General features: G+C 35.2%; 1 protein-coding gene across 2 annotated transcripts in view; it reads right to left on the reverse strand.

Annotated features, from left to right (window-relative positions):
• STXBP5 (syntaxin binding protein 5) overlaps positions 1 to 17,957 on the reverse strand; it is a 164,429-nt gene that overhangs the window by 78,785 nt on the left and 67,687 nt on the right. For both annotated transcript variants that reach the window (XM_068550796.1, XM_068550795.1), the window contains exon 9: positions 8,806 to 8,884. In XM_068550796.1, coding sequence (XP_068406897.1) covers positions 8,806 to 8,884 — 79 coding nt within the window. The remainder of the gene's footprint in view (positions 1 to 8,805; positions 8,885 to 17,957) is intronic.

Consider the following 17,957-nt stretch of genomic DNA (forward strand, 5'->3'; position numbering starts at 1 on the left):
GGAAAATATACCCTTACATTAGCTCAAACAATCCATAAAGCTTTAAGGATGCACCAGAGAACCAAGTTAGAGATGGAGGAGGCATGGCTCTAGAAGAAGAAACTGAAGGAAAGCTCAGAATGAGCTTCAGTAGTAGGTAAAGTAGAATGAATCAACTAGAGGCAGTATAAGAAGGGGATATCTGAATAGCCATAACAAGAACAATTTTGAAAACAATTAGGTTTGAAATAAAGCTGTACATTTTAATAAATAATACATATTCAAAACTATAGAAAAGCATATGAATAATTTCTAGTCCCCGTCAAAACATAAAAGCTTAGCTGGACAATTGCTTACAAAAAATTAAATTAGAAAGTTTCTATGAATCATTGCTGCTTTGCCTGCAGATAAAAACAAATTTAACTTCAACCCCATTATGACAGCAGGCTGCCTTTCCATTAACAGCAGTCATTTAGGAGTTCAAATTATGGTTAGAGAATTTAAGATAAATCTAAAGCATAAATGCTGATTTTTAAGGTAGTGGATTAATAAAACAATAAAAGTCATCCCACATTGATGAGACGGATGAAACTACTATATTTTATACTCAGTTCTTTAAAGTATACTTTCAAAAAGCAATGTGGCAATTTGTCAAGATTTATAAAAATATTTTATCTTCAAAATTTCACCACTGGAAATTTACTGTAATTGTAAAATAGTAAAAATCTTCTGTTGAATCCTCTGTAATATCAGGAGAAATATGCTCACTACTGTATTAATTATATTATAAACCTGATTATAATATTAAAAAACTAAGTGTTCAGAAAAAGGGAGGTATGACTGAGTAAACTACACAACCCTTGAAACTAACTTAAAAAATTGATAAAAACTATAATACTTTAGACCTACTAAGTAGGAAAAAAAATACCAAACTGAATATGCTCTAAGAATATAATTAAGTGAAAATGGATATGTATTTGAAAAAAGACAGGGAAAATGAACAAATGAAAAAAATTATTTTAGAATAGTGGAATTACAACAGTATTTGCAACTAATCAAACTTTTTAAAAAGTGCATTTTTCATGTGAAATACCATGAAAATAGTTTGCCAATTTTTAATGTCATTTCCGTATTGGTCATTACACTTTGTATTAAAGTACTGTTAAAATGTAGCTTATGCTGAAAATTTTTCTGCTTCCTAGGCCACTCAAGAAAAACTATACAAATCAAGTCAGGATATTATTATGATTCATCCATTTGACAAGCATTTTACTGAGCACTTAATATGTGCTGGTCACTGCAGCAGCGGCCAAGAATTCTTGTTTTCCATCATTTAATTTCCCCGGCTGCACTGCATCCTTTAGCCAGCACACTCCCCTCTACCACACGTTTTATTCTTGTCATCTACTTCAATGTTCCATTTCAGGACCTAAAACCTAATCTTAATCCTAAGATTATTGGTTCTGTGGCCAAAAAATTTTTCCAGAAGAATGGATCATATAATCATATGACAATGCTTTCAATATTTAAGAAAGTTATCTTCTCTATCTGTACACTTTGGGTTCAACATGAGAAATCCACTCTAAAACTTTCTTCTAAAATTATTTCATTTTCAGTCATGTACCACAATGTTCACTGCAGCTCTATTTACAATAGCCAGGACATGGAAGCAACCTAAGTGCACATCGACAGATGAATGGATAAAGAAGATGCGGCACATATATACAATGGAATGTTACTTGGCCATAAAAAGAAACGAAATTGAGTTATTTGTGGTGAGGTGGATGGACCTAGAGTCTGTCATACAGAGTGAAGTTAAGTCAGAAAGAGAAAAACAAATACCGTATGGTAACACATATATATGGAATCTAAAAAAAAAAGAAAAATGGTTCTGAAGAACCTAGGGGCAGGGCAGGAATAAAGACGCAGACATAGAGAATGGACTTGAGGACACGGGGAAGGGGAAGGGTAAGCTAGGACGAAGTGACAGAGTGGCATGGACATATATACACTACCAAATGTAAAATAGATAGCTAGTGGGAAGCAGCTGCATCGCACAGGGAGATCAGCTCGGTGCTCTGTGTCCACCTAGAGGGGTGGGATAGGGAGGGTGGGAGGGAGATGCAAGAGGGAAGAGATATGGGGATATATGTATATGTATAACTGATTCACTTTGTTATAAAGCAGAAACTGACACCATTGTAAAGCAATTATACTCCAATAAAGATGTTAAAAAAATAATAATGTAAAAAAAAATAAAAAAATTATTTCATTTTCAGTGTCTCCTATTCCAAAGGCTCTTTCTTTTCTGCCAATACTCATATGGAGGTCTTCCCTAATTTAAAGTAAAAATTAAAATCTGCATCTTACTCTTGATGACATATAACTGCTACTCATATATACTGGTGAATTCACTAAATACATGTTCTAAATGAGTATTTTCTATTGTGAATCCACCCATTTCTTTTTCTTTCTTAAATTTAATGTCCCTATATCCTGGCTCATGTTTGAAATGATGCTAATAAAGTACCCTTACAAATTAATCCTTCCTACAATATATATCTCCTAATTTTTCTTCTGTTATCATTCTAATCCATCTTTCTACAGAAGTAAACAATGCTTCCTTACTCTCTCCTACAAACACTTCAAGAACCTGATATCCTGGGTTTCCTTTTTTCTCCCCCTGTTCAGAGTCTACTAGTCTTCCTTTCTACATCTTTATTTTAGTGTCTTCCAGGATAAAACACCAGTGCTGGGAGCCTTGGTGCTAAAGGGTTCTGAGCTGTCAGGGAGCCATTCTGTATGTGCTTCTTTGTCTTATACTCAGGAAACATCACCTCCATTCTAGTAACCACTACTGGTTAAATATATTTCAAGGGCTTGATACACGTTTACTTTCAAACAAAATTAACAAGTAAAACTTGCTAATGATATAAAAATGGATTTGTATATCAGTAGACTTAATTAAATATGTGATATCAATTATATTTCAGCAGTAATGAATTGCCTATATATATACACTAATATGTATAAAATGGATAACTAATAAGAACCTGCTGTATAAAAAAACAAATAAAATAAAATTCAAAAAAAAAACTAATATAGAGAGAAGCTTAAAAATAGAGGAATCTTAGTACTTTAAATTGATAGAAGCCACGGACAAAAAACCCAATCTTGAGCATATACTTATATAGCTACTAAATGAAGTATTCTGATGTCAGAAGACAGAGCTATCAATCTAGTAGTCTCACTTTTCTAGCTACACAGGATTATACCATAATAGTGTTCGTTAAGGCACTGCACATCAAATGTTATCTTAAAATCAAGAAAGTGAACAATAATTTATCCCAGTTAGGTACAAGGTTTGAAGAGTAAGACTGGGAGAAAATGTTCAACTTTTGAGACAATGAATATAATACAGATAAATCTGGGGTGGGTCATAAGAATGTCTCTGAAGATAGTGATACAATGAGAATTAGCCAATTTGAGGTTGAAACTTGCTGACCAACATGGTAAAAGTAACATGAAAACAGGGAAGGTTATCTGATGATGCATGTGAAATTTTAAGAGACTCAAAGAGGTCTTTTCTCATTAGGTACAATTAAATGTAAATCTGGTTGTGGATTTTTCCTAAACAGTGAGTATAAGACCAAGTGCCATGACCACAAAGGGATACCATAAAATCAAACGTGGGAATCATCAAATTAGAATTAAATATGCATCCTGGAAGCAATCTGTGAAACTCTCTAGTCCTGAGTAGCTAGGGTTACTTGCATTAAGTTATCCAGCCTGTTAGAGGCACAGACAGATCTCTCATCTCACATTAGTGTGATTACTTGTATTGAGTATGATTTAATATTAAATTTAAAAAGATGACCTGATAAACTAGCAAATATAAAAGAGAATACAGCTCTTGGTGAACTGAGTGACTTGTGAATCATTAGGATAATCCCATCCTAACCCAGGCTATTTGTGATACTGCCTAGTACACTGATGAAGAGCTCCAGCTCTGGAGTCAACCTGGGCTCAAATTCCAGCTCTGTTACTTCATGAGGCGAGTTACTTAAGCTCTCCATGGCTCATTATCTATAATCCTAAAAGGAGACAATAAAAGTACCCAAGTCACAGTGCTGTTATGAGAATTATGAAAGATAATGCATTCCAATTGCATAGCAGAATACCTGGCAAATAATGGATGTTCACTTTATCTACTAATTCTTTTCTTCTTGGTGCTTGAAAGCCAAGCCATCTAAGTAAGGGTCTTGAGTTCAAGATATAAGATTTTTGTCTCAACTAAGAATATAAGAATTGCTAAGACAAAAGGAAACCACCTGTGGTTCTGAATGTGGTTTCTCTTCTTGCTGCTATGGCTTAGCAAGAATTGAGATGGATGAGAGAGATGGATGAGCAGACGGAACATCTGCTGAACAATACTTTGGTGGCAAGAGTTCAGGGAAAAGCAGAGGCTCCATGGATGAGAAAATACAAACATACTTATTGATGTAAAGACTATTACCAAACCTGTGATCCCAAAACACTGTCGTCAATGATCAACATATCTGTAAATGAATTGAAGGTGAGTTTCTTCATCTGCAGTTTCAGCAAGCAGCTTAGCAGAGCAATTGTTGCTGGGAGATCTGCAGGTATGAGTGTAATCTTGGGGATTGGTGGTTAATGTGAACAGAGAGCAGGCAGTAGTAGAGTACAGGTAAGAGTACAGACTTAATTAAATCTGGGCTCTTCTGCTTATGAGCTGTATGAGTTTGGGCAAGTTACTCAACCTTTCTTCTTCAGTTTCCTCATCTATGAGATAATACCTGCCTCATGGGGTTGTTGCTAAGATTAAATAAATACGCGTAAAGCACTTTGGCAGCACACACATAGCAGGCCCAGCACAAGTGTTAACAGATACAGTTATTTAAGAACAATCTACAGTCAAGAAGGATAAAAATCATAGAAAGTGAGCCCGTGTTCTGGAGAAATAACTTTGTGCACAGGGGAGTTTTGGGGCTTCTGAGAGTTAGGATTCTCTCATCAGAAACACGACACTGGTAGCAGTGGGGGAAACTCAATGGTAGCAAGTTTGTGAGGATTATTGAAATAGATCTTTAGATATTTTCATGAATATCATGAATGTACCCTGAGTTTTTACTGTAATCTGGTTTTTTATATTACATAGGTAATCTACCTACAGCTTTTAGCCCACATATAAAATTAAAGAAATCACCATATCTACTCAACTACTTGAAAACAAATTCTGGCACCAGGGGTGGGAGTGGGGTAGAGTAAGTGGATAAACAAACACAAAAGCCCAACAACTTTTCCTTAAAGATTAACTTAACTACATCATGCGTATGTATGTGTGTGACTATCAAGGGTCATCAAACTATGGCCCACTGCCTGTTTTTGTATGGCCTGCAAACTAAGAATGGATTTTACGTTTTTAAGTAGTTGAAAAAATCACCCAAAAGAACAATGATACCTGAAAATTATATGAAATTCAAATTTCCAAGTCCGTAAATAAAGTTTTATTGTAACACAGCTGCATTCATTCAATTAAGAGTTGTCTACAGCTGCTTTGGGGCTATAGTAGCAGAGCTGAATAACTTGCAAGAGACCCATTCTGGTCCTGTACACAAAAGGCTTGTCATAGCATGTGTTATGAAGAAAGGGAGTAAACTAATCTCTTAGCTGTGCTTCTCCAAATGTAACTAAACTGCCATATTTAGCTGTGATCATATTCACTTTTAGGTTCCCTAACAGACAGGCTTCCCCTCAACCTGGTGGTTCTTTCAAATGGTGCTTTATATAAATTGTTGTATCTTCATAGCAACTCTGAGGTAGGTACTACTCTCATTCCCACCTTACAGAGAAGGGACAAGCACAGAAAGCTTAGTTGATCTGCCGAAGGTAGCACCTGAGTGGACAGCTGAGGCTGATTCAGACGCAGGTGGTCCGGCTCAAGAGCTCATGCTCTAATCACGTTGCTCAAGCATCACTGGCTGCAGGACTTCCCACTTGAGTCACGTTAGATTTTACAAAAAACAGCTTCAACAGAATTGACTTACCATTTAATTTTTGACTCTTTATTAAGAACTGGCCATGTAAAGAATAGCTGCATATCTTTAATAAAAGTGCTATTAAAATGTAATATTAACTAAGTTGTCACTGTTCCCTATGTAAGGGAAAAATCTTGTCTACCCTGGTGTAATATATACTTTATTAGAAAATAAAAGTTACACAACATCTTGATTCCATTTTTTGTCAGTTTACCTTTAACATTAACAGTAACAGCTAGTTTATCATTAACAGAAAACAGCTAAGTCTTCATGGCTGTGCTTTTCTATACACCAGCCTATCTTCTTCTTCCTTACATTCAATAACACTGTGCTAGGACAATTAGAAGTGAGACAGGTATGCCTCATGCTTTCATCAATCTGAATATTTAATGGGAAAGGCATGCATTAAACAAATAATTTCATTATTAATGACAAGTATAAGTTTTAGAAAGGAAAAATACAGCATGCTTTGAGAGTATATTACTAGGGGACACAATCTAGTCCACATGGCCAAGACATCCTTAAAAGTAGTGACATCTACGCTGAACTATAAAGGATGAGAGGGAATTCTTCAGCCTTGAATTATTTCTAGGTAAGAGAAGAAAATGTGGAAGATTCTGAGCAGGGAAGGATGGCCCTTCTAATAAAATCTGGTAATTTGCCAACATGAACTGATAGAACACATTCTGCTGGCACCTGCCCGAGACACTTGCTAGGAACAGGAAAGGTTGAGAGCTGCCTAGCTTGCTTAATGGAGGGTGATTCTGCTCTCGATGGGAGGGGTGTTCCAGTAGTTCCCAATGTTGGCTATGTGCTAGAATTCTGGGGAGATATCTCAAGGAAACGAGTCATGGAGGGAGAAAAAAAAGAGCTCATTTAATTTACTGAAAATCTTATCCCAGGTGAAAAAAGAAATTAGAAAGCTGGAGAAGACTGTTACCAGAGGGTTATCCTATTGATCTATTTAACAGTACCTACAAATGCATACAAAAGAGCCAGACTTTTTTCATTTCTGATCCTATGAAAGGAAAAATATCACTGCCATACTGAAGAAACCCGGAACTTATAAATATTACCACTATATAGGAGTGAAAACGGGAATAGGTAGAACACAGAGAGGAAAAAAAAAAAGTCTTCCTTGTATTTTTGCCTTTGTTGCCAACCATTAGTTGTTAAAATGATTAGATAATTCAGAAGACAGTTAGCACTGTTAGTTTAAATGTTTAGACAATTCATTTTATGTTGTATCATAAACATAGCGTTTTTTCTTCTGGTTCTCCACCCCACCCCGTTTCGCTGTTATGCTTTCCTATTCACATACCTTTGCCATAGAACAACTACAGCAAATAAAAGGCAATTGGTAGTTGGAGGTTTCCCAATAAAAATAAGGGCAACCGTTTATAGAAAGTTCATTATGTACCAGGCACTGTGTGAAATGTTTTGAATACATGATTATCTCACTTAATTCACTACAACAACCTTTTGACCTATTATCACATCTATGTCATAAATGAGGAAACTAAAGCACAAAGAAGTCAAATAACTCTGTGTCAAAGGTCACACAGTGAGGGATGCCACGGTCAATTAAACAGATGCTATTCCTCTTGGAGTTCACTCAACCTTTTGTCTGAACACAGTATATCTTCTGGGTCCCAGAGGAAGGCTAAAGAGGATCAAGGAAAAATAACAGCAATCTTAAGATTCTTCAGCCTACTATCTTTTTTTTGAATGAGAAAAAGGCTGAGTTGAATTAGACTGAGAAAAGAACAGATTGAAAAGGGAAGTAAGCCAGTTATAATAACCAGTGGTTATAAGCTGGTATATAAAAAAATGTGCCAGTGGTACTAAACTTTAGTGTGCATCAGAATCTCCTGCAGGTCTAGTAAAAACAGATTGCTGGGCTTCACCCACAGACAGAGTTTCTGATTCAGTGGGTCTGGGGTGAGTGCTGAGAACTTGCATTTCTAACAAGTTCTCATCTAAGGCTGCTGGCCCAGGGACCATAATTTGAGAACCACTGCACTATATATACTACATAAATTCACTCTCTTACAACATAGCTCTAGTAAATAAAACCATACACCTTTCCTAGGAAACTAGAACATAAATAAAGGGGCTCCTTCAGAGGTTAAAGAGATGTGGAATTTTCAAAGAAACCTTAAAAAATTTTTTCCTTTATTATATTTTTAAATATAACATTTGATATATACAAAAAAATATGTAAGATATGTAAATTGTAAAAACCATATAAATCTTATACCTAATTCACAGTGTAAATCAGTCTCTTCAAATATAACTGATGATCTTCTTTTGATATTAAGCTGTACTTATTATTGGAATTGTCAAATATTCTTAAAATAAGATTTAATTTTTGAAGAATACTTATAACTTTCATAATGAACATATATTGTATAAATAGGTTAAATTTTAAATCTTTTTTCTTCACTGCTTATTCCACAATTTTCACTAGTGAATAAACACTACTGCTACTGAAGACTAAGCTAACAGAACATATAAAGTTGGACAAGAAAAATAATTCAAACTTTCCAAGATATACTGTGAAACTACTAAAGACAGAGACAACACAATGAAATATTTTATCTTAAAATTATCCATTTTAGTTATCTTGTTAAATAAAGAATGCATAAAATTTATGACTGGGTTAGACCATTCTAAAGTAGGCTTTCAAAAATAAATGATAAGAGAGCCATCAGTGCTACTTCAGTAATTATATACAATGAATACTGTCAATGAAGTAAAATCTTACCCAGGTCTGGTCGTTTTGAATTCCACCTTGAGGATAGGCTTGCATGGTTCTGGCTTCTTCCCATCCTTTAACTGTTTTCCTAAAATATATTTTCCTGCATTAAATTCTAAAATTCTAAGTTACTCTAAACTCTTATACATTGATAGTTTATAAAATGAAATATAATGAAATCCACCATGAAACATTTTAAAGTGGTCTTGAAAGAAGTATTTAACACAAAATAAGATATTTTAAATGATCAATTTATGGTTTGAAATTCAGTGCCAAAAAGTAAATAAAATAACTTGTCAACAACATTTATGTGATAAAATTCTAGTAAGAGAAATTCAGTCTTTCCAATGTTCTTAATTGAAGATAAGCAAAATAGGGTCTCAACTTGCTCAATGAATTCAAGTTTTAAAATAGCTTATTTGAGAAAAATAAATCTAAATCATATTTTCACCCAGAGTGACAGGCTGCAAAATTAAATCCCTATGCTAATAAATTCATTTACATTTATTCTCTTAAAGTAAAATCCATCCATTGCAATGTCCAGAAGACTGCTAAAATAAACCAACCTCTATAAAATGTGTCAGAAACTCATACTGTCAAAGAATTTTGATTATTTTTAAAAAGGTTGATTTCTGTTATCTATTTTTACATGTTCATTGTATTAACAACTCAGAAAAATTAAAGAAAATAAAACACATTATTCCCATTTCTTAGGGATTAATCAGTCTCACCATTATTATACTATTTGTGAAGATCCCAAACACACACCGCTATCCCAACACTTCTTATCCTCTCTCCCAGCTTTTTCCCCCATAGTAACTAGCTCATTCTAATGTAGTTTGTATTTTCTTTTGTTTGTTGTTTGCCTCACCAACAAGAATGTAAATTCCATGAAAGCAAAGGTTTTTAAGTGTGTGTTTTCTGTTGATACATCCATGGTGGCAAACATTGTTTGGCACAGAGTGGACACTCAATAACTATTTAGTCAGTGAATAAATTAATAATTTTTCTTTAGGATTAATTTCTAGAAAAGAGATACTTAGGTAGAACTGTATTCCAGAAAGGAAGAAGAAAGTGTAGGAGAGTATTTTGCCACATGCTTCCTGAACAGTGCTCTTTTTTTTTCTGATTTGGTAAGTGGAAAGGGTATCTCATTTTAATTTGTATTGATTTAATCCCTAATGGAAAATTCTTAGGCTTTATGATCATCTGTATTTCTTCTTTCAAAAATAACTTATATCTTTTACCCGTGCTTGTATGTTATCTTCTTTATATTTAAAAATAAATTTAATATTCAAAGGTCATTAACATTGTGTCCATATGTTGCAAATACTCTCCCTAGTGTCACTTGTGATTGATTAAATAAGTCTATCAGTCTTAATCATGTTTCTATTTAAGAAAACTTAAAATCCTAAAATGGCAATTCTTCCAAAATTAACTTACAAATTTAATGTAATTAGAATTCCAACAGCTTTTCTTAGATGTGGACAAAATGACCTTAAAGTTCACATGGTGGGCTCAATGCCTATGAACAGCTAACAAAACTAAAAAAGGAGACTGACTTCCAGAATGACAAAGTGTGACCTCCTTGAACTCGCTCACTTACTAAAATTGAAATACTAGCAAGACAATTAATCACTTCAGAACTCTGCAAATTAACTGAAGCCACAAAATGAGCGTTAACATGATCTACTCAACAGAAATGACCAAACCTTGGTAAGACAAGGGGGACTGGGATGTTTTGACAAGGGCTATTCCTATTCCCTTTGTTCCCCGGCTCCGAGGCCCAGTACAATGAAAAGGCAATAGCATCATCAGCCAACAGAGAGGACCGAAGTTTATCTGCAGTTGCTTTAAAACCAGATCCCCTAGAGGGCAGTCAGTACTTTGTCCCAGTCTGCAGCTCCCTGAAAAACTCTACTCCCAAGGCATTGTGGGGATTTCACTTGACAGAGCAGACATCAGCTCCGGGAGACAAAAAGCCCTGCCTCCAGGGCATCACAGAAATAATAGCAATCTGCAGGCGATATCACAGCTGCCTAAGGCTGTGGTTTTAGTTGAGGCAAATAAGATCCTGGGCAGGAGTTCTTAAAAAATCCTGAAGAACTGGACATACTCTAGGGATCTAAAAGGCTGTATACATGTGCAAGGCAGTGTGCATGTCCAGGAAAGAACTAGGAAAGGAAAAGGCCCCAGTCATTCATCTCTGGCCAACTCTAAGACTCTGGGCAAACAGGAAGTTAAAAAAAAAAGAAAGTAAAATGAGCTATAATACCACTGTTGGCAGGAACAATGGAAGACAGGTACTTATACGTGGCTGGTAAAAATGCGAAGGATACAGTCTTTTTGAAAAGCAGTTTGAGAACATTTATGAAAAATAGAAATATGTGAAACTAGCAAATTTCGAGGAGTAGTAATTCTACTCATAAGCATTTATTCCACAGAAACAAAAGGACCAATTCCTATCGAATACGTACAGAAAGGTAAAGGCAGCACAATCTGTAGTGATCAGAAACTGAAAATAAAGTTAATGCCCATCAATTTGGCATGGCTGAATAAACTGTGAAAAACTGTGAGACAAACAATTGGCTGACACACTACCATTAAAATGAAGGAATTAGGGCTATGCCAGATGACATGGAGAGATTTTCCTCAAGTACAGTGGATTAAGAAAAGTGAGGGGGCTTCCCTGTTGGTGCAGTGGTTAAGAATCTGCCTACCAATGCAAGGGAAACGGGTTCGAGCCCTGGTCCGGGAAGATCCCACATGCCGTGGAGCAACTAAGCCCGTGTGCCACAACTACTGAGCCTGAGCTCTAGAGCCTGCAAGCCACAACTACTGAGCCCACGTGCCACAACTACTGAAGCCTGTGTGCCTAGAGCCTGTGCTCCTCAACAAGAGAAGCCCCGACAATGAGAAGCCCGTGCACCGCAAAGAAGAGTAGCCCCCGCGCACCGCAACTAGAGAAAGCCTGCACACAGCAACGAAGACCCAACACAGCCATAAATAAATAAATAAATAAATTTATTTAAAAAAAAAGAAAAGTGAGATGCAAAAAAGACTAATATAATTCTATTTTTGTAAAACAATGACCAAAAAATCTCATATGTTTGTATATGTGTGTGTAAATACATATGATTTTAGAAATGCATATATTTTGGAAGAACACCTGTAAGGTTTTTGACATAGCTTACCTGGTGGGGCAGGAAAGGGGACTGGGCTGCTAATGCCGGGGAACGTTTAGGGAGAAGAGGCTGGTACGCTACGATCCCGTACCATCATATGTGTATGTGTATGAAAAAAAACTATCATTCTTTTTGGTCACCGCCTCTTTGGTTTCATGGTTAGGAAGTTCTTCCCCACACAAATATCATTACAATTTTTTTTTTTTTTTTGCTTTTTCTTGTAATTGCTTTATAGTTTCATTTACTACATTTATTTTCTGAAGTATATTTTGATATAGGGAAGGTATTTTTTCTTTAATAATTTCGGCACTATTTGTGTAGCTCTATTGAGCTATAATTGCCAGACAATAAAGTGCAAGTATTTAAAGTGTACAATGTGACGAGTTGTGATACAGGTATGCACCTGCCAGCCTTATTACTGAACCATCAGAGCTTCCCCCACTGATATGAAATGGCACTTTTATTACATTAAATTTTTATAAATACACACCATTCAACTGGTATTAGAACATCTAATTCTGCCTTTAGATCCCAGGGAAACATCTCTTCACCTCTTTATGCAGAAAATCATGACGCAACGGAATCTTGAACCTCTGGCATCCTAACTTACAAGAACCAACAAGTCACTAGTGATAGAGTTAAGTAGAACACCAGATCAAGGGACAGGAAAGGACTGCCAGGGGAGAAGACTGGTTTCTTGAGGTGGGAGAGAGAATTGGGGAAATCAGAAAGGTATGGAAAAAAGGAGGCTTAAGTCTGAAAGCTAGTCCCTCATGCTGTACAAGGAACAAAGTAAGAATTTCAACCTCTATTTCAATCTGTTCAGAGATATATGACCTTTCAGTCAGGAATTTAAATGTTTGCTCTGAAGAAGACCAGATACATAAAACCTGGCCAGGTACAAAATTCTTAACTTTTGTCTTGCTCAATAGTCTTTTGCTATTGCTCTACTGTGTCCAGCATTTAAACTTAAAGTTTAAAGCCGGTCTGATTTTTACTTCTTTATAAATAAACTTTTTGTCCACCCCATGCAAGGATGCTAAGAGAGTAGTTTCATTATCTCTATAAATTAAAAATGTTACAGTTTTTATAGTGATTTTTCATTAATCTTGCTTGGAAATTAGTGAGTCCTTCTGATTTGCATACTCTGATCTTTTTTTCAACTCAGGTTTTTAAAATTATGCCACTGATTATTGCTTATGTTCCTGAAAGGTTTATTCATCTGTAATCCTAGACTAACCATTTTCTAAATCAAATCAAGTAATAAGGCACTAGCTAAGATTTTATAAAGCACATATAACTAAACATTTAGAGCATCACTGGATTTCACCACTAAGTGTCATTTTACTTCTTAACTGCTATGCCACCTCAGTAGAAAAATTTGTGCTTACTCTTTCAACTACCTGTGAACTAGTTTGATAAATCATTGAAAAGATCTGGTTAAATAGAAAACTCAACTTAATAAATCACATAAACCTCCATGTAACATGTGATTTCTTCTTGTCTCTTACTATGCCCTGCTTCCCATCCCCCAAAATTACCCAGCCACAATCAACAAAGTCCTATTGATTGTAATTCCAGAATTTTATTATTGTATGTCCATTTCTTCTCATTAGCAGTCACAATTGACATCTTCATTATTTACTGTTGACAACAGCTTCCTAATTGACCTCCCTCTTCTGCTCCCAGATCATCTGATGCAATACCATCAAAGCAGTATTTCCAAATATAAATTTTATATTTCTCACTATAACATCATTTCCTAGGTCTCCATCATGAAGTCCAAACTCTTTAGCATACTACAATGTATATTTTTGCCTCTGTATGCAGTTCTGTCTTAGTTTCCTGCTACTCGCCCAAAGGAATTTTAAACATTGGTCATATTAAACTATTAGCAGTTTTCCAAGAATACCCTGCTTTTGATTATGTCTTTGCACCTTCTGACTAAAATAACCTTGCTCGGCTCTTCGCTATCTTGTAACACCCAAATATAAGAACTAGGGAAAACTCTGTAATGGACTACATTAAAGAACTGCTGTATGGATTTGTTACTTATTGAATGTTTTATGCTTCAGGTAAATCTTAAAAGTAGATTAATAGAAAATTTTAATATGTCACATCCTTAAAATATTACATTAAGTTACCTTTACTTATGTGAACTTTGAATTTATCTTTCCTTCAGCAACGCTTAACAGAATAGAGGTTCTCTAATCCTGGGTTATTCTTTGATAAATGGATTGATTGTACTGATGAATAAGCTCCACGAACTAAATCTTAAAATGTCATTTCCTATAATGGATACCTATTGATTTTGACTATCTACCATCTCCATTTCCTCTGAGAATAATCTGACTTTGGTGAACATGACAAAAGCAGAAAAATCTCACTCTGCAAACACATCACACACAAATACCCAGGGTTACATGGGAGATCCTCTGGGGCCCTGGGTCAGCAAATCACTTAACCATGATGACTGCTTCAGGGTAAGTACCTGAGCCATGCCAGGACTACCAAAGTTCTTCCCTCCTAAAAAATGAAAGCCTATCTGCCATAGGAGAGAAACAAGCCAAAAGAGAGAGAGAGGGAAGTAGAGCTTACCCACTAGGCTTACCATACAGACATACAGAATTTACAGCCCACCAAGATGAAATGACTTTGCAGTGTCAATAGATGGTACAAATCCTGCTTAATTTCCACACAATCATAAAACTTTACACCTTAAAAATCACCTTGTTCAATCCTTTCATTTTACATACGATGAAACGAAGTTCCAGAAAACAGTAATTATCTCTACAAAGTATTTCACAGACAGAAGAGCTAGAATTACATTCCAGATTGTCTGACTGCCAGGGAAATGTTCTTTGATATTCATAAAAACTAGATTAAAGGGAGATATCACTTTTTGTTTGTTTTGGTCAAAAATCATCTGTTGAGTAATTTCAGACACCCAAATAGAGACTTTCTGAAAAAATATGACTATCAACCATCTTGATATGCATAAAATTATACAACTTTATATCAGAAAATTACCTTAAATGAATTCAAATTATTCTCCTTTCTTGGCCATTTTATCATCATTATCTAGATAACTGCTATGCCCCACAGAATAAGAGTCCACTATCAAACAGCTTTAGCAATGAATGATGCCACCAGAGGGTAAACTGAACATAGCTACCAAATCTGGGGAACTGTCTTATAATTAAATTATAATTCAAGCACCAGGCCGTCATTTCCCAAAGTGTATTCCACAGAACCCTAGACAACCACAAGATGTTCTGTGAACAAAAGATGCTAAAGTCAAATAAGTTTGGGAAAAGCTACATAAAATAAATTAATATATAAACCAACATAAATAATAAATATACAGTTGATCCTTGAACAACATGTGTTTGAGCTGCATGGGCCCACTTATGTGCAAATTTTTTTCAGTAGTAAATACTAGACTACTACAGATGTAGAACCACAGACACCAAGGGCTGACTTTAGGTCATATGCAGATTTTCTGCTGGGAAGCGATGAGCACCTCAACACCCTGTGCTTTTCAAGGGTCAATCGTATAAATGTATGTATACATGTGTATACGTACCTTCCCTCTTAGAAATTCATAGTGTACGTTAAAGATTAAGAAGTCTTGTAGTGAAGAAAATGTTCAATTTTAATTCAGCATTTCTAAAACTTCTTTGATCATAACATACCTTTTCACCAAATAACTCATTAACATAGGAAAAATTAGCATCGTGAAATACATTTTGGGGAAAACTAATCTAAAAATCTTTTGGTCCTATCCTACCAAGTAAATAAGATATCCAAATTTATATTTACTATAATCACATATGTATATAGCATGTCAGTTTCCAGGTACTTTCACTTACATTTTGCTTATGTGTTCCAAGGTGTAGAATGGTGCCTGTCACATAGTAGAACCAATATTTGTTGAATGAATAAATAAAAGTACAGTCAGTTCCAATCAATTATCAAGGTAGGGCTTCCCTGCTGGCGCAGTGGTTGAGAATCTGCCTGCCAATGCAGGGGACACGGGTTCGCGCCCTGGTCTGGGAAGATCCCACATGCCGCGGAGCAACTAGGCCCATGAGCCACAACTACTGAGCCTGCGCGTCTGGAGCCTGTGCTCCGCAACAAGAGAGGCCGCGACAGGGAGAGGCCCGCGCACCGCGATGAAGAGTGGCCCCCACTTGCCGCAACTGGAGAAAGCCCTCGCACAGAAACAAAGACCCAACACAGCCATAAATAAATAAATAATAAAAATTTAAAAAAAAATTATCAAGGTAACGCTTATTAATTTTTTTTAAGAATAAGATATACTTAACCACTACCTTACATGGTTTAGATATGAAAAAAACCCAAGATTTACCGTAACTGTTAGAAAGTAAGAGCAAGAGACCACAACACAAGATAGTAATGAAAAAAAGCCCTAAATTTCAATCCATCAAAGCAGATATTTAGTATACCAAAAATTGCACACCACAAATATGGTATATGTATACATGGAATATGTGATACCTTGTTACTGTATGAAAAACACATTTTTGTGCTTTAATGTATAAAAATGCACTTAGTTTTGCCACTGAACTCAACTATCAGCATAAATTTAACTTTGGCAGGTATCTACCACATGACTGTTGCTGAAAATAATTCATATTTTATAAAGAAACAGTACTTCTGATGATCTACATTTTTAGGCTGCTATACTGTGCCAACAAATGCCATCCAACTTCCTAACATCTGCCACAGCAAAAAATGTACTTTTACATTTTGTTTGGATTCTAATTTTGAAAAAAACTTATTATATCAAATATTCTTTGTCTTGTTTGAAAAAAGTAATTTTAACTAGTTACCCTTTTTTGCTAAGATATTACAAACCCTGTAGAAATCTATTTATGCTACTTCTAAAAGTCTGCTCTCAAGGTCTTAAGTTTTTAGTATAAAAAAAGTATCAAGATTAAATAGAAAATCACCATTTGGTAACCAATAAGTAATCCATCCAAGAAACAACAACAGATACTAAAACCAGAGGGTAAAAATTTGATGAGGAACGGTATGTTTACAGAGTCTCAAATATTTCCTTCAAATCAAAACACTTATTGATTACAAGAACAAATCAAAAACACTTATTAATTTCAAAAGGAAAAAATAACGTTATAATGGAGAGACCTAGTAGACAGAAGCTTAATCAAGGGATCAGAGTATGAGACATCACTAGGACAAATCAAACATAAGCTCCACCTGAGGCTGCAAAAAGAACACATCAATCCTTTTGGGATATTCCTGCTGAAAATGTACAACATGAATCTAAACATGAAAAAACATCAGACAAAACCAAATGGAGACACATTCTATAAAATAATTGACTTGTAATGTTCAAAATTTATCAGTTAGGAAAGTCAAGAAAAGGCTCAAGAACAGTTCCAGTTTGAATGAGACTAAAGAAACATGACAACTAAATCTATCCTGCACATAGACCCTTTTGATAAATGGCAAAACTTGGTGATATAAGAGAATGTCTTTGTAAGAAACAAATACTGAAATATTTCGGGATGATTGGGCAATATGTTGAAAACTTACTCTCAAATGGTCTGAAAGAAAAAAACCTCTTTGTACTAGACTTACAAAAAAAGATAAAAACTTAGATAAACTTAAAAAAAAAAAAACCAAAAAAAACCAAAAAAAACAAAAACAAACAAACTTAGATAAACTTAAAACTTTAAAACCAATATTACATATTTCTACCATCTTCAATATTATTTTTATTTCTTTCTGGATTTGAAATTAAAGGTCTTGAAACTACTCATCTACTGTTTTGGTTTTCTGAATTCCTAGGTTCCAGTGGGGTTGGGAGATGCTAAAATGTATGGGAATACTCAGGAGTACCACAAAGATTAGGGACTTAGGCACTAACAGAAGGAAGAACAAACATACAATAGGGAAAACTGGAACCTACTATCAAAAGGGCTATCC

Source organism: Eschrichtius robustus, chromosome 9 (assembly GCF_028021215.1).
Source record: "Eschrichtius robustus isolate mEscRob2 chromosome 9, mEscRob2.pri, whole genome shotgun sequence".
Taxonomy (NCBI): domain Eukaryota; kingdom Metazoa; phylum Chordata; class Mammalia; order Artiodactyla; family Eschrichtiidae; genus Eschrichtius; species Eschrichtius robustus.